Genomic DNA, 19056 nt, shown 5'->3' with positions numbered 1-19056 from the left:
TTGTTGGTTAGAAGTGTTTTATTTTGAAAGTTTGGGCCCGGAAACGTCATTCCTTGTTCATGCTGGCTAACGTGATCCTTGTGTGCTCTGGACAAGGGGGTGCATGGGTGAAACATGGCCGCCGTAGACCCATCGGAGTCTCCAAAACGACAGAAATCCCCCGCGGAGGAGGCGGAAAAATGTGGGGAAAACGCCGCGGCGGTGGAGTCGGCGTGCGGCTCGAAGCCAGAGGACGAAACAGCGTGTAATGAGACGGCGGGGAGCCCCGACGGTGAGCGGAGAGCCAGTGTGTGTAACGACGGCGGTGGCGGTGGTGGTGGTGATGTTGCCAGCCATTCTGGGGTTAGTGTCGAGTCCGGTGCTGGAGCCGCCGAAAAAACGACATGTAATTCACCGGAGGAGGACCTGACGCTGGCTGGAAAAATGGCCGAGGCTGCAGGCGGCGAGCAGCGGGATTTCGACTGGTCCGAGACTGAGGATGACGATGGAGAGCAGGCGAAAAGACGGGGGCAGGAAAAGGATAAGTGTGGTATGCTAACATTGTTAATGTATTTTTACTGTTAGCTTTAGCGTCCAGGCTAACCTGGGCTGTAGCTCCCACCAGAGGTTCAATACACCCTGTCAACTCTACCGACGTTATTTACCTACAACCAAGCTGGCGCCCTGCACGGTGCACTGCTGTGTGTGTGTGTACTTAAAGTGCACCGCTGTGTTTGTTAGTTAGTTGCAGCTGGCTGGTTTGTTTGTGTATCAACAGATAGGTTTGTCTGTTGCGTTTATAAGTTCTTATTATTCTGGTGTGCTTCTGTCTCTTTCAGACCTCGGTAGTGTTACAGAGAGTGCTGAGAAAGTGCAGCAGCCCGTTGCACATGCTGATGATAACACTGCTGATGATAACACTGCTGCTGATGCACCAGAAGAAGTTCACAAGGAGGAAAAGTCACCCACTGATGAGAAGAGCGTGGAGAGGGGACCGGAGGAGCCGGTGGTGGGAGACGCGGTCGGGACAGGAGATGTGGTTGAGGAGGATGAGGACGCAGACCGAGCGGTGGGTGCTGCTGCTGCTGCTGCTGCTGCTGCTGCTGCTGCTGATACAGTAGCCAAGCCCAAAAAGTGCCGTTTGGTGTGCAAGGAGTGCGGGAAGACTTTCAACCGGCGTGAGACGTTCAACCTTCACCGCCACTTTCACGCCCACGAGGATGAGCTCATGCCCCTCACATGTAAAGAATGCGGCCTTTCCTTTCAGCACCGCAGCAGCCTCATTAAACACAGAAATGAACATAAAGAGAAGGAGGAGCAGCAGCTTGTCACTCCAAAGAAGGAGGTGCACGCAGTGGAGGACGGTGCTTTTGAATGTGCTGAATGTAGGAGGATCTTCTCCACGGTGGATAAGCTGAGGGACCATAACTGCAGCAATACAGTCGAAAAGCCTTACCACTGCCCGCTGTGCCGCCAAGAGTTCCAGTTTAAGGTGTCTATCACCAAGCACATGATGCACCACTCCCAGGAGAGCATGTTTACATGCCAGGAGTGCAGTCAGACTTTCCCAAACATCATGGCCCTGCGCTATCACCAGCGATGTCACACCGCCCTCAAGCCCTATGAATGCCCCGAGTGTGGCATGGTTTTCAAACACTACTCTGTCATGGAGGACCACCGCCGCAAACACACAGACAACACTCGCTCTCACCTGTGCAACATCTGCGGCAAGACCTTCAAGTACAGCAGCCTCCTCCATCAACATCAGTATCTCCACACGGGACAGAAGCCCTTCCACTGCCCGGAGTGCGGCAAAACGTTTGCCTTCGCCCAGAACATGAAGGCACACTGCCGCCAACATAGACTGGGTGAGACCAAGTCCGCCGGTGATCAGCCCTGCAAGCCGGCCCCCGCGCCCGTACAGGACACGGTGAGAGGGCCTGGGAAGGAGAACACACACCAGAGGGAGGAGCAGCAACGCACATTCAAATGCCCTCTTTGTCCGCAGACTTATTGTGAACCAGCTAACTTGAGAGCCCACATGCTTGTTCACGAGGCAGAGTACGAGACGCTGGACAGAACGCCCAGACCCCAGGAGATTAACAAGTACTGTGAAAAGGGACACACCTGCCCCCACTGCCCCACTGTTTGTCGCGATGAAGCCAGTTTAAATGTACATTTGTTAAGCGTCCACAAGCCTGTAGCACAATATTTAGAAAAGGCGGTAGCACCACCTAAGAAACTTTCTAATCTGATAGGCAGTGATAACATGCAGGTGAAATGGAAAAGCGATAGTATAAGTATTAAGTCGTACAAGTGTCCTGAGTGTGGAAAAACCTTCCGCCATCGCTCAGTGTTAGAGCTGCACATGCGCATACATTCCAAGGACAAGCCTTACCAGTGCAAAGTGTGTGGAAAGGGCTTTAGGTTCAGTAGCTACCTACAGCAACATCTCATCATACACACAGGCAAGAAGCCATACAAATGCCCCGAGTGTGGGAAGGACTTTGCCTTCCTGCAGAACATGAAAACACATCAAAAGCTGCACCAGGAGAAACCGTTCCGCTGCACTAGCTGCCGTAAAGGCTACAGCGACGAAATCCAACTGCAGCACCACATGCTCTCGCACAACGGCGACAAACCTCACAAATGTGACCTGTGTGATAAGAGCTTCGGGCTGGCCTATCTCCTCCGCGACCACATGAACACACACACAGGGGAGAGACCTCATCGCTGTGAAGAGTGTCACAAAACATTTTCCTGGTTCAGCAGCCTGCTAGTCCATCAGAAAATTCATGCTCGCAAACGCCAAGGTTTCAGCCAGTATAATTCTTTTCCAATTGGTGCTAGGATGAGAGGCAGGGGGAGCAGGGGGAGGAGAGGGGGGAGGCTAGTGTGGAGCTGGTCTAGACCGCTGACCAACTCTCAGCCGTCTTCGCTTCAAGTTTCCGCAATAAGAGAGGCCGAGCTGCACAGGAGGGCGGTGCAGACGCAGTCGTCCATGCTCTCGTCTCGCATGGATTTACAAAGCAGGCATCAGAAGGAGCCGTGGATGTCGGAGCTACACCCTCAGCCTGTGCAGTGGAAGGTGGACGGCGGAGAGGTAATGCCCGTCCCCTCGCCGCAGCAGCATCACGCAGCCACACAGCAGGCACAGTTTGAAAGCCTGCCACAGGGAGGCCTACAGCAGCAACATCACAGAAGTTCAAGCTGGGCGGAGAGCCCTTTGACAACTCAGTCGGGCTCCACATCTGAATCCTCACACATGAAGGATGGCACAGCTTCTATTGTAAACTCCCACCTGGCGCCCGTGCCAAACAAATCCAGCCCACTGACAGCGAGTGAGATGGAGCAGCACAGGCAGGGCAAGCCTGTGACTTGGAGTAATGCTCTGACATCCACAGTGCTGGCTTCCACAAGCTCTCTGCAACATGACTTTTCTATGCCGTCCTCTTATATTGACGGGGCGGCTCTGTGGAGCATCAGACCGGCTGCACTGGCAAATTCACAGAGTTCACCAAGTACACTCGGCCAAGAGCTTCAGCTGCCAAGATGGCCGGGTGCCCCAGTGTCAACACAAAAGGAGCCATCCACACTGCCTAAAAAAGAGGACGGTAGAAGCTGGGATGTAAATAATCCTCAAGTAATAACGTCGACTGTTAGCCAGCCGGAGAAACCGTGGAACGGCTGTGAGGCGCAGAAGCAGTGGGCTTCGGGCCTACCAGGCGCATCCACGTCAGCTCAAATAGACCAAAGCAGTGCTATGCCAATTTCAACTCCCGTTTCCCTCGGGGTAGGTAGCACCTTATGGGATGTGCAAACACCACCGGGAATTCCAAAGACTATAAACTCCCCTGAGAAACTGGTAAATAATCAAGATTTTCAGCTGCAGCAAAAGCAGGTGTCATCTAGCTGGGCCAGCGTGCAGAGTCAGACAGCGACGCAGAAGGTTCCCATCTCCATCCAGTACGAACCTCATCGGTTTGGCCAAGGCATGGGAACACCAGTGTGGGGCTTCCAGAGTAATCCCGTGGGTCCTCAAACGCTGCTCACTGGCCAACTCAAACCAGGGAACGGACAGGAGCTGCAGCAACAACCAATGGTAACGGGCACTCAAATAATCATTAATCAGCCTTCTCCTTTTTTCTCACCTCCACTTGCTCCGCTCCCTCCTCTTGCTTTGCCTGGCCCTCACCCTCTTCACTCTGTCGCAGTTGGTGCACTTCCAAGACCTCCACACCCAAATATTTTTTTCACACCACAGGCGGTCATGAGCGAGAGGCCACACATGCCACAGACCCTGCCCCTACCTCAGCTTGCCCCGCGGACAGAGCCTCACAAACTTGGACCCCCTTTGCCTTTTACCCCAGAGCGACTTCTCCAGTGCATGATATGCGGGTGCTCTCTTCCTCGAGAGCTCGATCTACAGATGCATTACTTGCAACATGCACAAGGAGAAATCTGACATTTCTACACTAGCAACAAGACTTAGTTATGTTTTTATATATATATATATGGTATATAAAAATATAATTTTTATTCAATGGAACCTCATTTATTTGACCCTCAGTTGTGCAGTTTGACCAGTTGAGTGGATGGGCATTAGAAACAAAAAGATAAAAGTGAAACTTGATTTAATCTACACACTTGAGGCACATTTTATTTTAGTCATTCATAATGTTTTAGATAGAGAGGTGTATGCATATGCCATTGAACTAGTTTAACTGTTTGTTTTTTTTAATGCATTATCAGTTATCCAAATGCTTGTCTGGTTTAAATAACTCCTGATGGTTACAGATTAATGAGGTTCTTCGGTCCACATTTCATTTATTGCCAATGACGGTTAGATTTAGATAATATTAGTACTTTTATAGCTCTGATCATATGTCCTGAACCATTTGAACTGTGTTTCTTCATGTACAGTATACTGTGTGCCTTTTTATGAGTACAGTCTGCATGTCTGCTGTCTTGGTATTCTAGGCCTAGTTTGTGGTTAAGGTAGACTCAACAATGTGACCTCACTCCCAGAACACAGAGCAACTCTTTCTAAGATACTGTAAAGACACGTAGGTTTTTGCTTTTGGGACAGGGAGGGGAGTTTGGGGGAGCGGTGGTAGTGTGGTCACAGATAATGTGTCAGAATATACAATGAAAAGATGGTGAGACACTGTACAAACCTGTTAGGAAGCACTTGCATTCACAGGGCTGCTGTTTGGGTCCCAATTTGTCATCAGAAAGTTTTCATCATGATAATTTGGTCAGAGCAAAAGCATTGGAAAATAAAATGTGACAGTTACACACTAAAGGTCATTTCTGTAAATGTAACTTTTGGGTGATCACGGGAGAGTGAGAAGGTAGCATCATGACACAATTATTTCTGACACTGTTGTCAAATAGTGAATTTTGTAATAAATTAAATTTGGATGAAGTGATGTTTTGTCATTAATATTTTTTTAAATGGCAAGACGAACATACAAAAACAACTGAGGATCAAAAATGTATATTTTGCTCTTGTCGCAACAGTCAAATTCAGCTAATTCTAACGTGTCATGACTGATTATAGAGTGATACTGGTTGGTAGTGATGAACACCTACTGTAAACTGTGCCATGTTATGTGTATATCCCAGAATTGCCATTTCAGATTAGAATGTACCCATATTTACAAGAATTAAGTCCACTTTAGTGCAATTCAATGTATTATTTGTGAATAATGAATGATTTAACATCAGAACTGTAGACTTAGATCAGGACAGAATCACATGTCCTATTTTATGAAAATGGGCATTTGAGAATATTTGATGGCCCAGTAAATAACTGAAAACATTCATGACTACTGTAAAGTAAACACAAGGTCAATTTGATTGAAAAAAAAAAAAAAAACATAGAAAAAGGGAAAAAAATAATCATTCCTGTGCGTTTTAGGAATCAGCGTAACATAAAAAAAACAAACATGTGCCCTTCTACCTCTATCCACTGTTTTAGCATGGAAAGAAATAGAAATTTCCCATGATGTCTACATATTCAATTGAATAAAACTTGCCTTTGATTACATTGTTGTGTTGCGCAATACTTGTTCAGTTCTTCAGCACAAAACTAATTAAGCTTCAGCATTTCAACACAAACATATTCTGAAAAATGATCTTGCTTTAAATTTGATGTGGGAATACAATATAATTAAATGAACAGTACCAGATGGTGTTCCTGCCTGCAAATGTGAAATCGTAGTTTTGAATTTGGGTTAAGAAAAGTAAAAGCTAGCTGTTATCCAAGTTGTAATGACAGTGCATTTTCTTCTTGAAATTTTGTATGCCTGGTATCCATATCATAACAGTTTTATATTTCATATTACTTGGCTATGTAGTTATTTATTTGTCTATATTTTTATTACTTATGCAAAATTATTTACATGCCGGTATAATTGCTGCGGGTCCATCCTGGTCTGGAGGACTGAAAACAGTAGAAGAAGACTCAACTTCCGCCCATAGATACACACACATAACAGACAGAGGACAGTGCAGGTGTGTGTGCTACACAGCTAGCCTTGCCGTTTATCATCACCCAAATTGTTTTTTAAAAAAAAGATGCTGCTCAAGATGCTGCTCTGTATAGAGATAACGAAGTAGACTGTCGTTCGCATTGTGTTTGTTCATTTCAGAAAACCTTTGCGCTGACGAAGAAAACTTGAATAAGCGCGACTGCTAAGCTAACGAGGACTAGCTGGAGGAAGCTAGAGCCACCACACAGCAGCCACGCCAAGATGGACGGAGCTGCTGCCGCCGCCGCGGCTGCGACCACGGAGGACGGAGCTGCAGACAAGCCGCTCGACGGGCACGGAGCATCGGGAAACAACAATGGTTCACCGGCCGTGGACCTGGCAGATGACAGTAAGTACCCACCAGCAGCCGTCATTCACACGTTAGCGTCATTAGCACTAGCATGTCCAAGCAGTGACCTCCTGCCTGCACTAACCACAGCCCGACAACGTGGAAATGTGTTACTTAACAATTACACATTTTCTCCACGGATAAAAGAACAATTGAGCATAAAGTTAGCGTTAACTCGCACTGCGTCATTTCGTCTTTGTGTCTCTTTCCTGTTAATTAATGCTTTGTTTATTTGTTAAACCATGCAACAGCCATTCAGGAACGCACATCAACGTGCAGGCATGATATATTGGGTTTTTATGAATGATGTTTGCATTTAAGTACGACATCAGGTTGTTGCCACAGGTACTTACCACAATGAACTGCATCTTAGACGGTATACTCATGTAAATGTGTGATCAGAGCACGAACAGGCCAAGCCAGGGAAACCATACAGATGAAATGCTGACTTGCAAATTGTATTTTATAAGCCATAAACTAATTACAAAAGTGAAAATTGGTATTTAATCAATTGGCACTTGAAAGCTAATGAGCTCAGGCCTAGTTAGTGATGCCTTCCTATGTGCAGCTTATTAGTCACCGTCACAGTGGTAGGGCACACACTCCGGGTTTATGTGTGTAGGCCGTAGGTTCAGTCTGTGTCATGTTTTGACTCCCTTGTCTTATACTTTCCCATGGAATTTGCTTTGTCAGTGTTGGCCATCCAGCAACAGTTAAATAGGTTTAATCTTTTAAGTCAGATCCTTTTGTGAGGTTGTTTGTTTGTTTTTGTTTACCCTCATTGACATTATTTATTTTATATATTATTATTTATTTTACCCTCATTAACATTATTTATAACACAAACCATGATTCTGACTAAGAGAGAAAGATTACTGTAAACTTATACTATATTTGGACACCTACTGTGTGAGTGTGTGTGTGTGTATAAATCCACTTTCTCTAGTTACATTATTTTTTAAATATTAATGGATGGTACTAGGTTTAATAATAAAATAAAATAACTATTTATTGATCATGTGTGATGAATAGATAATTAAAGTAAAGTTGTGATGAGTAATTTATGATGGAAGAGTGCTCTTGGGAAAGACTATGACAAGGTCATGTTGCTGTTTGCAGGCCAATATAACCTAAATGTCAAAAAATTAGAAAAATGCCTGTGCACAGTGAACAGTCGAGGTGCTGGTAGTCTGGCATAAAGTACAACCAATAGAAAGAAAACCACAAAATGTGGCAACATACTGCACACTAAGACTGTATGGAGGATCTATGATTTATTTAAACAACGCGTTTCGCATGTAGCTTCTTCAGGCTCGTATTTGGGCCAGGAAGTGAAGGGTTTTTAGTTTTTACCCAAATACGAGCCTGAAGAAGCTATATGCGAAACGCGTTGCTTAAATAAATCATAGATCCTCCATACAGTCTTAGTGTGCTGTATGTTGCCACATTTTGTGGTTTTCTTTCTATTGATAACCTAAATGTCCTTAAATGATAAACTAATAGGGGGCAGGTGTCCAAATTTTTTTTGTCATAGTGCCTTTTTAATGAGTTGGTGGTAACCTTAATCAATATGGCCTCTCCATGTGACTTCTGCATGTGGACAATCTTTGCATTAACACTATAGGGTTTAGAACTAAATTGAAATTGTCAAGTACATGCACATATTTAGCAGTGGTGGAGCTTGTAGGAGGGGGTCCCATCTGGTTTTACTTGGTATAGTTCTTACTACTTAGACTTTTTGCACTCAGGCATATTATGGATTTTACTACATATATCAAAACCGCCAGAATATCTTAAAATGTTGTTTCCTTTTCCACCTGCTTACGTGATTTAATGGTACATGTTCTGCTATAATGACCAGAACTTGCTCAGTTTTTGTCCAATTTCCGAACGATTAGATTTTTTTATGAACGTTTATGCAGTTATGATGCAGCATACTTAAAATCACGGATAATTTAAAAGTAACATTATGCAAATAGTTTAAGTAATAGCTACATACTGATTTATTTTTCACAGAGTTATGAATATTTTTTTTAGTGCAGAGGACAGGATCACCCACCTTAACTAATGCAAGTGTCTGTGCAAGTTGCCCGTCCCAATATGGCCGACTGTGAGTTAAGCCTGCGTGTAGTCCGACCCACCCCCTTGGTTGTCACTAATGAGGTCAGAGTCAGACATACCTGGATTAATCAGTTTGTTCAATAATGTAAGACAGGAAATAAAGGAGCTTGTTTAAATTCAGGAAGTAGTGGAGCTGTGCATAAAGCCTATTGTCGTTTCATAGTGTTTTGAGATCTGCGGGGCAGAGACGCAACCTGCTCAGGTAACGGTACATACAGTAGTCCCCGTCCCTCATCAAACTCATCAGATACACAATCCAACAACTCCAAAACGCTCTCATGGACAAGTTGTGACCTGCACATTCACCACGCTATGAAACAATCGTGTAATGTTATGAAACGGAGTTGTTTTCGAGGCAAATGCGTAGCCAGAACTACATTCCAGACACGGCTGCTGGGCTGAGTAATTTCAAAAGCGCAAGTAGTTCTGAGTATTTGCTTCGTGTGTCGTAATTTTACATAATTATAATGTATTATTTCATAGAGTGATGAATGTGCAGGTCACAACCTCTCCACGAGAGCCTTTTGGAGTTGTTGGATTGTGTATTTTATAAGTTTTGATGAGGGACAGGGGACTGTATGTACCATGTTAGCTGAGCAGCTCACGTCTCTACCCCACGGGTCTTAAAACAACATGCACCGGCAATTAAAGGTAATTAACCTACCCTATGACTACAGGGATTATGGCAATGGGCAAAATTTGCCAAAATGTTGAACTATCCCTTTAAGCCCATGTTGCAGCACTTAAATCTCTTACAGTGTCATGTTTTAGTAATGTTTGCCTATTTAAAACTGCATCACATTCTGCAATTGTCCTAGGGGTTAGGATTAGTGGTATAGTTCCAAGATATACTTTTTCATTATTTAAGTTTCCTTTTGTTTTATTATACTGTAAATTTAAGTCACTTTAAAAAATAAAAATCTTATTGCACATGTTTTTGTGAATTTTTTTTTTCTTCTTTCTTTCTTGCTTTCTTTCTTTCTTTGGAAACAGGAGTGGCTTTGACCTCCTATTTTCCCCTTTCTATTTCTAGGGGTTGGGGTTTTCTGCTGTCAGGATTGTGGAGAAGCTTTCAGAGAGGAGACAGCCTACTTGGAGCATCGCCAACAGCACCTACAAGGAAATGTGCATTTAGGCCGCCAGTTGGATGGCTTACATGAAGCGGAAAAGGACAGTGCAACAGCTAATTTTTGTACTACATGTTCACTCTCATTTGTCGAACTGAGGGAATTCCTCTTGCACATGGAGACAAACCACGGTCAAACCCCCCAGAAAGGGTCTGGTATTCAGACGAATTCTGGGATAACAAAACAACATGTGTATGAATGTCAAGACTGTGGGAAATGCTATGGTGTGATCGGACACTTTCTCAACCATCAGCGCTCACACAGACAAGCCTCCAAATCACTTTTTCATGACCTTGAACATTTAAAAAAGAAGTCATTTCAATGCGAGACCTGCGGGCGTAATTATTCTCGTGCTTCAGCTCTTGATGCACACCGCCGTTGTCATGAGGAAAAGTTAATCAAGTCACGAAACCGGAGTTCAGGAGATTCTTTTCACTCTGAAGAGCCAATAGGTGAAGCGAGGCCCTCTGAAACTCAGGCAGATGAGGCTTCTGAAAAACTTTTTAAGTGTTCATGTGGTAAAGCCTTTTCTGCTTCGATGCGTCTGAAAACACATCAGCGATTTAGTCGCAATAGTTTGTGCTCCCCAGAAGAAATGAAAGAAAAACCAAAGAAAAACGGTGGCGAGTTTTACTGTAGTGAGTGTAATAAGTCTTTCAGTGGCCACATCGCTCTTTTCAACCATCAGCGATGGCATGCAAATCACTCAGATGACTCTGCGAAAAGGTTTCCATGTGAGGAATGTGGAAAAGTATTTATGACGCTCACCTTCTACTACAGGCATCAGCGCATGGCACACAGTGACGAGACCCCAGCAAAGTCGTTTCTTCATCAAGTGTGTCAGCTACAGAAGAAGGCGTTTGAATGTAAGGATTGTGGGTTGAAGTTTTCCAGGGCTTCAGCACTTCACTCTCATCAGCTTCATCACACAGATGTTTTCAAAGAAACGGAGAAAGAGGCCCAGCTGCCCACCCCTCTGCTACATCAACAGAACAGTTTGGAAAGTGAAAGAAAGGAGCCTGAGCACCTGGAGGAACAAGTGGATCCAGAGGTAGTGCTTCCCACCAGTATTACTGAAGAGGACTCACAAATAAATGAGACTGATGAAGAACTGGAGAGTTATGAACCGGGGGACTTTAATGTTCAGGTGATCAGTGCAAGTGAATCTGAGGATGAGGCCATCCAGGACCTGAATCCTGATCTTGAACTACTGTGTGAATCAGATCAGGAAATAAGAGAGGACGGTGACACTGAAGTTTCCCCCAGCACACTTTTTTCCAAGCCTATGGACTTGAAAATTGTACAGATTGACTTTGAGACAGCTGATGAGCAATGTGCCCAGATAGCAAGTGAGACTGAGAATAAAACGACAGGGGAGAGATTTGATTGTCCAGAGTGTTACCGTTGGTTCTCTAGTGCTTCATCACTGCGCGTTCACAGAATGTGGCACGGGGTTCATAAGAGAAGACAACAGACTCAAGGTCAGTCAGTGGCAGTTTACACATGTGACACATGTGGCCATGTGGCCGATAGTTATGCAGCACACTGCAGTCACATACAGCAACACGATGCTCAGAACACAAGCAACGATGCACTGTACCAGATGGAGGGATCAGAGACGAAAAACTTGATTCAGTCAAATCATCCCAAAAGAAAACAATATCAGTGCCCAGATTGCATGACATCTTATTTGCAAGCAGCTAGTTTGTTTAACCATATGAAAAATTGCTCTGCACAAAAGAAAGAGAATATCTCTGTTACTAAGAAAGAATACAATCCAAAGAAAACCCTTTTAGGCCCAAAGATTTATCACTGCGAACAGTGTGGTAAGGGTTTTTGGTCTTTAGGAGCTTACTCCCACCATAAGCAAAACCAGAAAGAGTGTGCAGATTTAAGGCTGAGAAAAGGTGTCGCAGGATCTTTGCACGTTAATGGACACCCACGGTCCAGTATTAAAGTTGCATGTCCAGTGTGTGGTAGAAAGTTTCGTCACAAAGGCATTATGGCATTGCACATGCGTAAACATGAGAATGGAAATCATAAATGTGAACTTTGCAACAGGTCATTCCGCCTTTTTTCCAGCCTCCTCCGACACCAGGTGGTTCATAATGACCAGTTACTCCCACCACCGATAAAGTCTTTTCAGCATCAGATGGAGCAGTTGAAAAAAAATACATACAGCTGCCCAGACTGCGGGAAGCTGTTTTCACGGGCCAAAGCACTTCAGTTTCATATGAAAAGCCATGGTTATGAAACCGGGCACTCGCCATCATCACCTAGATCTACTGTCAAGTTAGAAGAGCTCCAGTGTGCAACATGCCTTGCACATTTCAACAATAAGGCCTCGTTGCGGGCTCATCAAAAACTGTGCATGAAGAGAGACAGTCAGGCAGTTGACTTTAAGACAGAACCTGCAGAAAAGAATGATCAGCTACCATTGGACCAGGATAGTATGGATGTCAGCACACAGGAAAGCTCTGAGCAATTGATGTTAAATACAGAAGTAATTAATGAAATTAACAGTGGGGAGCTTAAGACCGAAGATGAAACCGGTACAGATTTGAAATATAAATGCAAAAAGTGTGACAGAAGCTTTTCAGTCATTGGAGCGTTGAATTTTCATAAAAGAGTTCATGCTGAGGGTTACAAATCTGTAACAAAAGCAAACGTTGCCATGTCAGTAATGCTTAAGAAACCAAAACAGGAAGAGCCAAGTAAAGGGATGTTTCATTGCTCAGAATGTGGGAGGCGATTCATATCCAACTCGGCCCTGGGCTCCCACAAAAGATGGCACAAAGAAAAGAAATTTTCACAGTCCTCGTTAAAAGATGCCGATTTGACATCCGTTGGCCGTAAGACCGAGGATGGACCTTTTAGGTGTAACGCATGTGGCAAACAGTTTTTTAACCATTGTGTTTTCCAGCGCCACCAATTGTTAAACCCTCAGTGTCAAACCAACACTGAGCCACAGCCAGAGTCAAGCAAAAGTGTGGAGAGTGACGGCACACTGGCTGAAAATTCAGAGTTTTCATACCCTGAATTTAACGAGACCTTTGTGCAAGGTTCACTTCTAGCCGCCCACTATGAAAATGATCACAGTAGAATTTTGGAGGCTGGAGATGAGCTTGTTGCAGTAGACTGGCCCCCAGTGCAAGTTGATGTCAGCGTCAATGGAAGTGAATCAAGACCATCGAAACTGAAGGGAAAAGCGCACCAGTGTCCCATCTGCTCTATGACCTTTGCTAAAGCAAGAGGTCTGCGTGCCCACAAATGGCAAGCACACGCAAACGGCACAAAAGGCAAAAATAAGGTTCCTTTGATTACAAAAAAGGAGTCTGTTGCGTCCAGTAGTAAAGTCAGAAATATAGAGGATTTGTCTGCTGTAGACAACACTACAGGGAAGGGCAGTTGTCTTGTTTCTAACAAAAATTGTCCTGTTGATACAGAACGGAAGACAATCCAATCTGACCCCCTACCTGTGAAATATGTCTCATGCCTTGACTGTGGGAAGCAGTGCAGTTCTGCAGGAGCACTCATTGACCATAAGAAAGTGTGCTCAGAGATAAAGCAGGAGTCCAAACAGGAGATCCTAGCTTCTGAAGACACAGCTGAGGTGTCCCCACCAGCCAGCCGTCTGTCAGAGCATGCAGTCAAATGCCTCTTCAAGTGTGATAAATGTGGGAAAGCGTTCCAAACAGAGGAACAATTATCCACCCATAAGACCAAGGCAAAGAGCCGGCCTTTTTGCTGTGCATTGTGCTGCCACGGCTTTTGGGCCGAGAACCAGCTGCAGCAGCACCTCGCCTGGCACGATGAAGTCCGCTGTCGTCTCCCAAATGAAGTCCGCTACAGGCTCAGCACTGCTATGACCTCAAAGCCTCTAAAATCCAACAAGTCCTTTCCCACTTCTACACCGATCCGACCCACACTTAACCCAGACAGCCAGTCACAGAATAGCCATAAGTGCCAACATTGTGGCAAAGCCTTTCTTTCACCAACTGCATTAGAAAAGCATGAAACCCAGCACTGTAACAACTCCTATCATTGCTCCATTTGCCCAAGGACCTTTAGTGAAATACAAGACCTTATCGATCATCACCAGGAATGTATTGGTGATTACAAAGGGCAGAGTGATTCTCCTGCTGCTATCTGATAAGGAGATACCAAAGGCCTTACTTGCCCTGAATGTGGAACTACTTTTTTGTCAAGAGACGGGTTTGCACCAGCACTATATTGAACATGTCAATGGAGTGTTTTAGACAAAACAAACTCTAAAGAGCCAGAACAAAGACACTGTAGATAGTTTTTTTTTTTTTTTTGGGGGGGGGGGGGGGGGGGGTATTTTGTTTGTGTTTTGTTTGTTTTAAAGATTGTCAAATGTGTCGAGCTAGAAAATTCTTAATCCAACCTTTTGTTTAGGTTAAGTAGACAAACACTTCACCTGTTAATTCCTATATTTTTTGCAATGCTATTTTTTTTATATTTATAAAGAACAGTTCCTTAGGTTATTTTCTTGTTCTCAGGCTTTTCTTTACACTGGACTAGTTAGTATCTGTACAAATGTTAAAGAAGAATCCCTTTCATAAACTTGAGTTGAGATGTTATTAGTGTGTTGGTTCTGAGCCACCAGTAGATTGGGCTTTTTTTTTTCTAAGAGTTGTCATCAAGTTAGTTGAATCTTATTCATTTCTTTGGCAATCACTGGCTGAATTGTTGAGGTTCATAATCAGATATATCAACAAAAAAAGAAAGAAAAACAAAAAGAATTGCATGTAGGTGTCTGTCCTCTTCTATTTAATACTCCAGAGAGATTTACAGTGTTGTTGACACACTAATTATTGCAAAGTTTATGAAGAAAATTAAAACAAAGCTGCACAACAAATGTATACTACTATTTCGGTGTTGTTGTTTGAAATATCTGAATAAGGTACTATTTGCATATTGCAGAGAAAGATAAAGATATGATCAATTTAGTAATGTGTACTGTTTATGGGAAAGGCGTCCCGCTTGGCGCATTAAAGCCAGATACTACAATGAAACACACTTCTCCGTCAAGTAATTGTACATTATGTACAATGTACTCTGCATTAATTGATTTTTAAGCTCCCATGTTTTTTTCAATGTTAGATTTCTATGTTGTAGAAAGATAATTATTTGCTTAAACTAGACTTTATGTTCATGTAGCGTAGTTGTTAGTTTACTGTACCACTAATGTAGTGGAGTATGATTGCTATTGAGACTTTGCTTTGCTACATTAACTTATGAAAAGCTTTTTTTTTCTTTCTTTCTTTTTTTTTCGTAGATGAACAATATACCCTTTGACTACTTGTTTAACCTGCTTTTTCTGGAACAAAAAGAGAATGTTCTTTAAAGAGATAAAATAAAATGATACATTTTTCGTGAATTAATTGATTGTGTGGTTAATTTAGCCTCAGTTTTGTCATCCTGTATGTTTGCTGACTCAACAGCTTGGCTTGTTAATGATTCTCACCTATTATATAGCACTGATACTTTTTACACATGTTGTGTACTTGATCTTTTCTGTGGATATGATTGAGACAGAAATATTTTACACCAAAGTTACCTGTTACTGAAAAACAAGTGTGTTTTCTTCACTGCAAAATATCAGAAGTTTTCTTATGGAAATGATTTGGTCTAATTCAAACATGGCATGTAAGGATTATGGAGCCTTAAGTCTGCCACCAGAATAGCTGCAATGATTACCCATTTAAATTTAATTTTAAATATTTAAGTTCACGTCCCAGTGATCTCATTCTTCTCTTTTGAATAATTTGTCTATTTCTCATACAGTGTTTGGGGATGGGAATTGGCTGCTTTGCATTTTCATATTTTGACATTATTTATTTTGATTAAAATAAATAAGTAAATATCTATTGATATTACACAAAACAATACATTTAAATTGTTCTCTCTTGGTCAGAGTCATTGAGAAAACAATAGGTTATATGAAGTAAAATTACAGCCTTATTAATTTACCGTTTCCATATTGAGAAGCTGTATAATTCTGAGTCCAACCTACAGAGCTGCGATGCCTGATAAAATGTTAATTGTGCTGTGCTCTGATATTCAAATTGGATTTATGAAGAGTCTTATGATGTTCTGATCAACTGTGACGAAGAGAAGACGAGCCACGACTCAGGCTTGTAAGTTTTGTTTTACCTGCTGCAATTAAAGATTGGTAACTTACCAGGCTTTTTCCACCAAACTCCACAATGTCAGAATATCATAGAAGAATTATAAGTTCCATATGAGAAAAAGGTCAGATATTTTAGCTCATTTTAATAAACTCATGAGGATCAAAAATGTGACACATGAACTAAAGACATCTTATAAAGCATTTTAATATCAGTATTTGTTCTTTTCTCTCTCTTGCAGGCGAACAATGCAGCATTGTGTGCAAGGACTGTGGACTGAAGTTTACTGACTGGCATGTCTTCAAGACTCACCTGCACCAGCATGCAATGGAAGAGGAGGAGGAAGATAGTCAGATGGAAGACAGCGGAAATCCTGCAGCAGAAGATGGAGACATAAATGCTGGTGACGCTGCCGGTGGATGTGATGAAGGCAGTTCATTGCAGACACACCTGTCAGATGTAATACAAAGTGCCTCGGCGAAGAAGAATCCTCAAAAGGTTTATACTTGCGAGGTCTGTGGGAAGGTTTACACGTACCTAAGCTCTTTCCAAAAACACCAAGAGCTGCATGGAAGGAAACCAGAGCCAGAAAAGGAGAGTGTCCTGACTCTGCATAACTATGACTGTCCAGAATGTGGGATGTCGTTCATCAGACGAACACGTCTGCTTGGTCACATGAGAGTTCACAGGTCACGCAGAAGGCAAAGAAAAAAACCTCCTAAGTGTGATCAGTGTAACAAAAACTTCACCTCTATGAAGTCATGGTTGAGTCACATTGAAGTCCACAAAGAGAGACCCTTCTGGTGTCTCAGTTGTGCCAAAGGCTTCATTGATGAAGTGTCACTAGACAAACACCTGCAGAGTCACAGTCTGAGGCGACACAAGTGTGATGTTTGCCACAAAAGATTTATAGGGGCTGCACAGCTTAAGAATCACTACAACAGCCACACTGGGGCCAAGCCTTACCAGTGTTCATTCTGTGGGAAGGCCTTTTCCCATGCTAGAAATGTAATCAGACACAAAAAAAAGCATCTTTGGGCTTATGTTGGGTCCAGCGGGATGCCTCTAGGCAGGAGGTCTGGGATTTTTACAAAGACGCGGGTGATTAAAAGGAAGCCACCAGTTCTCTCTAGTGTTCAAGAGGAGCCAGAAATTGATACAAACATGGAAGAGCTGAGGAAGAGTGGAGAGGGAGAGGAAGAAAGTGTCGTGAGAAGTGAAGCTCAAAAGGCCAATACTGATGTTGGGGATGATGCCAACTCTGAAGAGTCCGACTGCGGAGAGCCTCTGCATTACTTGCCTGTCAAAGCTGGATCTGATCCACCTGACGAGTCGAAAGTAGAAACGTTGCAACCACAAGCAGGGCAGGAACTGGACAAGATCGAGTCACAGCAAACAAATATGTACAGAGAGCATAAATACTGGGAGTGGGAGTGTTTTGAATGTGATATGGGCTTTGATGATGTAGCGAGCCTGCATTTGCATTATATAAAACATGCTACTGGGGAGCTGCCTTTTCCACAGGATGGTGTTGAGTGATGAAGGCTCAAAGAGGCATTTATTCTCTCACTCTGGTGAATTGCTTCTATCCCTCGCTCTCTCTATATATTTTTTTTACTTTTCTGGGATGGTTTAGATGCGGAAGCAATTGCTTAACAAATGACACGGGTGTAGTGTTCCTTGAATTTCCACATTGAGTCTCTGTTGCACAGTGTTCTAGGCAAAACCTTTGGGAGACTGTTCATGATTATTTGTAACAAACTAAGCCTCAAAAGTCTGATGCCATAAGATTATACTGCATGTTTTTATGTATATTTTTCATATGTTATTTGAGATGAAACCAACATGTCGCAATAGTAATGGTTTAAAACATTTAAACTGATTACCTCGTTGTACTTTTAAATAAATGACAATACATTCAAAATATTATGTGTTTGTCACTACTGTATTGGGATTTTACTCTGTGAGGAGGATCCTTCATCACATGTTGCAACAGCACCATCACCTGGCTAGTGGCTAGTACTTTTTACTTTTACCAGAACATAGCAGTTCATCAGAGTTTTTCCAGTGAGGATGGGATTGCATTTTATTCAACTCCAATGATCTATGAGACATTCAGCCTTATTACCTTGTTTTCTGGTTTTCAGTTCAAGAAGATTTCAGTCAACATTGCAGATGAAGAGAATATGTGGGGAGGAAATAAAATCCAACATGCTCACCTCTTACCAGAGCAAGAGTTTGCATTTCTACACTATTGTGCTTAAATATTAATTCAGATACTTGAGTTTCTGATGTGTTTCTTCTACTTTATACTTAAATCCTACCGCATTTATATATGACTTATGTAATAGCCAGAGATATTAGGTATATTTCAGATGGAGATTTCACTTGATACAAAATGTAGGCCTACTTAAGGTAGTGCTTTACATTGTGGAAAATTAAATCATACAAGTTGAGCCCAAATACCCACTTTGACGTCAGCCTTCTGAGACATTTCTTATTTAAACTTCTCTAGATTATGTAATTTTAATTTGTTGAGGAAAAAAAAAGATGGTGTTTTGTGGTAGAACTTTTATCAGCTAATCACCCTTCAGTGAACCCTTCTATAAAAACATTTTTCCTGCTCACACTTTGATTCAATTCAAATTAAACCAACTACATGTAAAATAACTAAATCAAAATTTGTTTAGTTTTTGTAGGCTAACTGGATATTATCTGAGTAGGCCTACTTCCACCACTAGATGCTGTGCACACCTTGAGGACTTGCTCATTTTAATTAGCTAAATAAA

At 42.7% G+C, this 19056-nt stretch overlaps 3 protein-coding genes across 4 annotated transcripts; all 3 read left to right on the top strand.

The window, feature by feature from the left end:
• The first annotated feature begins 102 nt into the window (after positions 1-102).
• Positions 103-5923, top strand: LOC310998696 (uncharacterized protein). Of its 2 annotated transcripts, XM_083988861.1 has the most exons (3): positions 103-529; positions 819-4081; positions 4244-5923. In XM_083988861.1, exons 1-3 carry the CDS (start codon positions 115-117, stop codon positions 4442-4444), a joined length of 3879 nt encoding a protein of 1292 aa, XP_083844987.1. In that variant the 5' UTR covers positions 103-114; the 3' UTR covers positions 4445-5923. The 2 variants fall into 2 exon arrangements, with proteins under 2 accessions (XP_083844987.1, XP_083844986.1); XM_083988860.1 differs by having other exon boundaries at positions 819-5923.
• Positions 5924-6488: 565 nt separating this feature from the next.
• On the top strand, positions 6489-17955 carry LOC310999294 (uncharacterized protein). Its single transcript, XM_083989636.1, has 2 exons — positions 6489-6864; positions 16509-17955. Exons 1-2 carry the CDS (start codon positions 6738-6740, stop codon positions 17804-17806), a joined length of 1425 nt encoding a protein of 474 aa, XP_083845762.1. The 5' UTR covers positions 6489-6737; the 3' UTR covers positions 17807-17955.
• LOC310999131 (uncharacterized protein) lies at positions 10870-15419 on the top strand (the record flags this gene model as incomplete). Its single annotated transcript, XM_083989454.1, is given in 5 exon segments — positions 10870-11461; positions 13559-14260; positions 14263-14270; positions 14272-14304; positions 14306-15419. Coding segments are annotated over 5 exon segments (1401 nt in total). The 3' UTR covers positions 14372-15419.
• Positions 17956-19056: the final 1101 nt, after the last annotated feature.

The sequence above is a fragment of the Trachurus trachurus genome (assembly GCF_905171665.1).
Source record: "Trachurus trachurus genome assembly, chromosome: 16".
In the NCBI taxonomy this organism is placed as follows: Eukaryota; Metazoa; Chordata; class Actinopteri; order Carangiformes; family Carangidae; genus Trachurus; species Trachurus trachurus.
Note: the sequence above shows the minus strand (reverse complement) of the source record. Positions and strands in the feature narration are given on the sequence as shown.

Coding starts and splice junctions, on each gene's coding strand:
- LOC310999294 (XM_083989636.1), top strand. CDS start 6,738: ATGGACGGAGCTGCTGCCGCCGCCGCGGCTGCGACCACGGAGGACGGA. Junction 6,865..16,508: donor CGTGGACCTGGCAGATGACA/GTAAGTACCCAC, acceptor TCTCTCTTGCAG/GCGAACAATGCAGCATTGTG.
- LOC310998696 (XM_083988860.1), top strand. CDS start 115: ATGGCCGCCGTAGACCCATCGGAGTCTCCAAAACGACAGAAATCCCCC. Junction 530..818: donor GCAGGAAAAGGATAAGTGTG/GTATGCTAACAT, acceptor TGTCTCTTTCAG/ACCTCGGTAGTGTTACAGAG.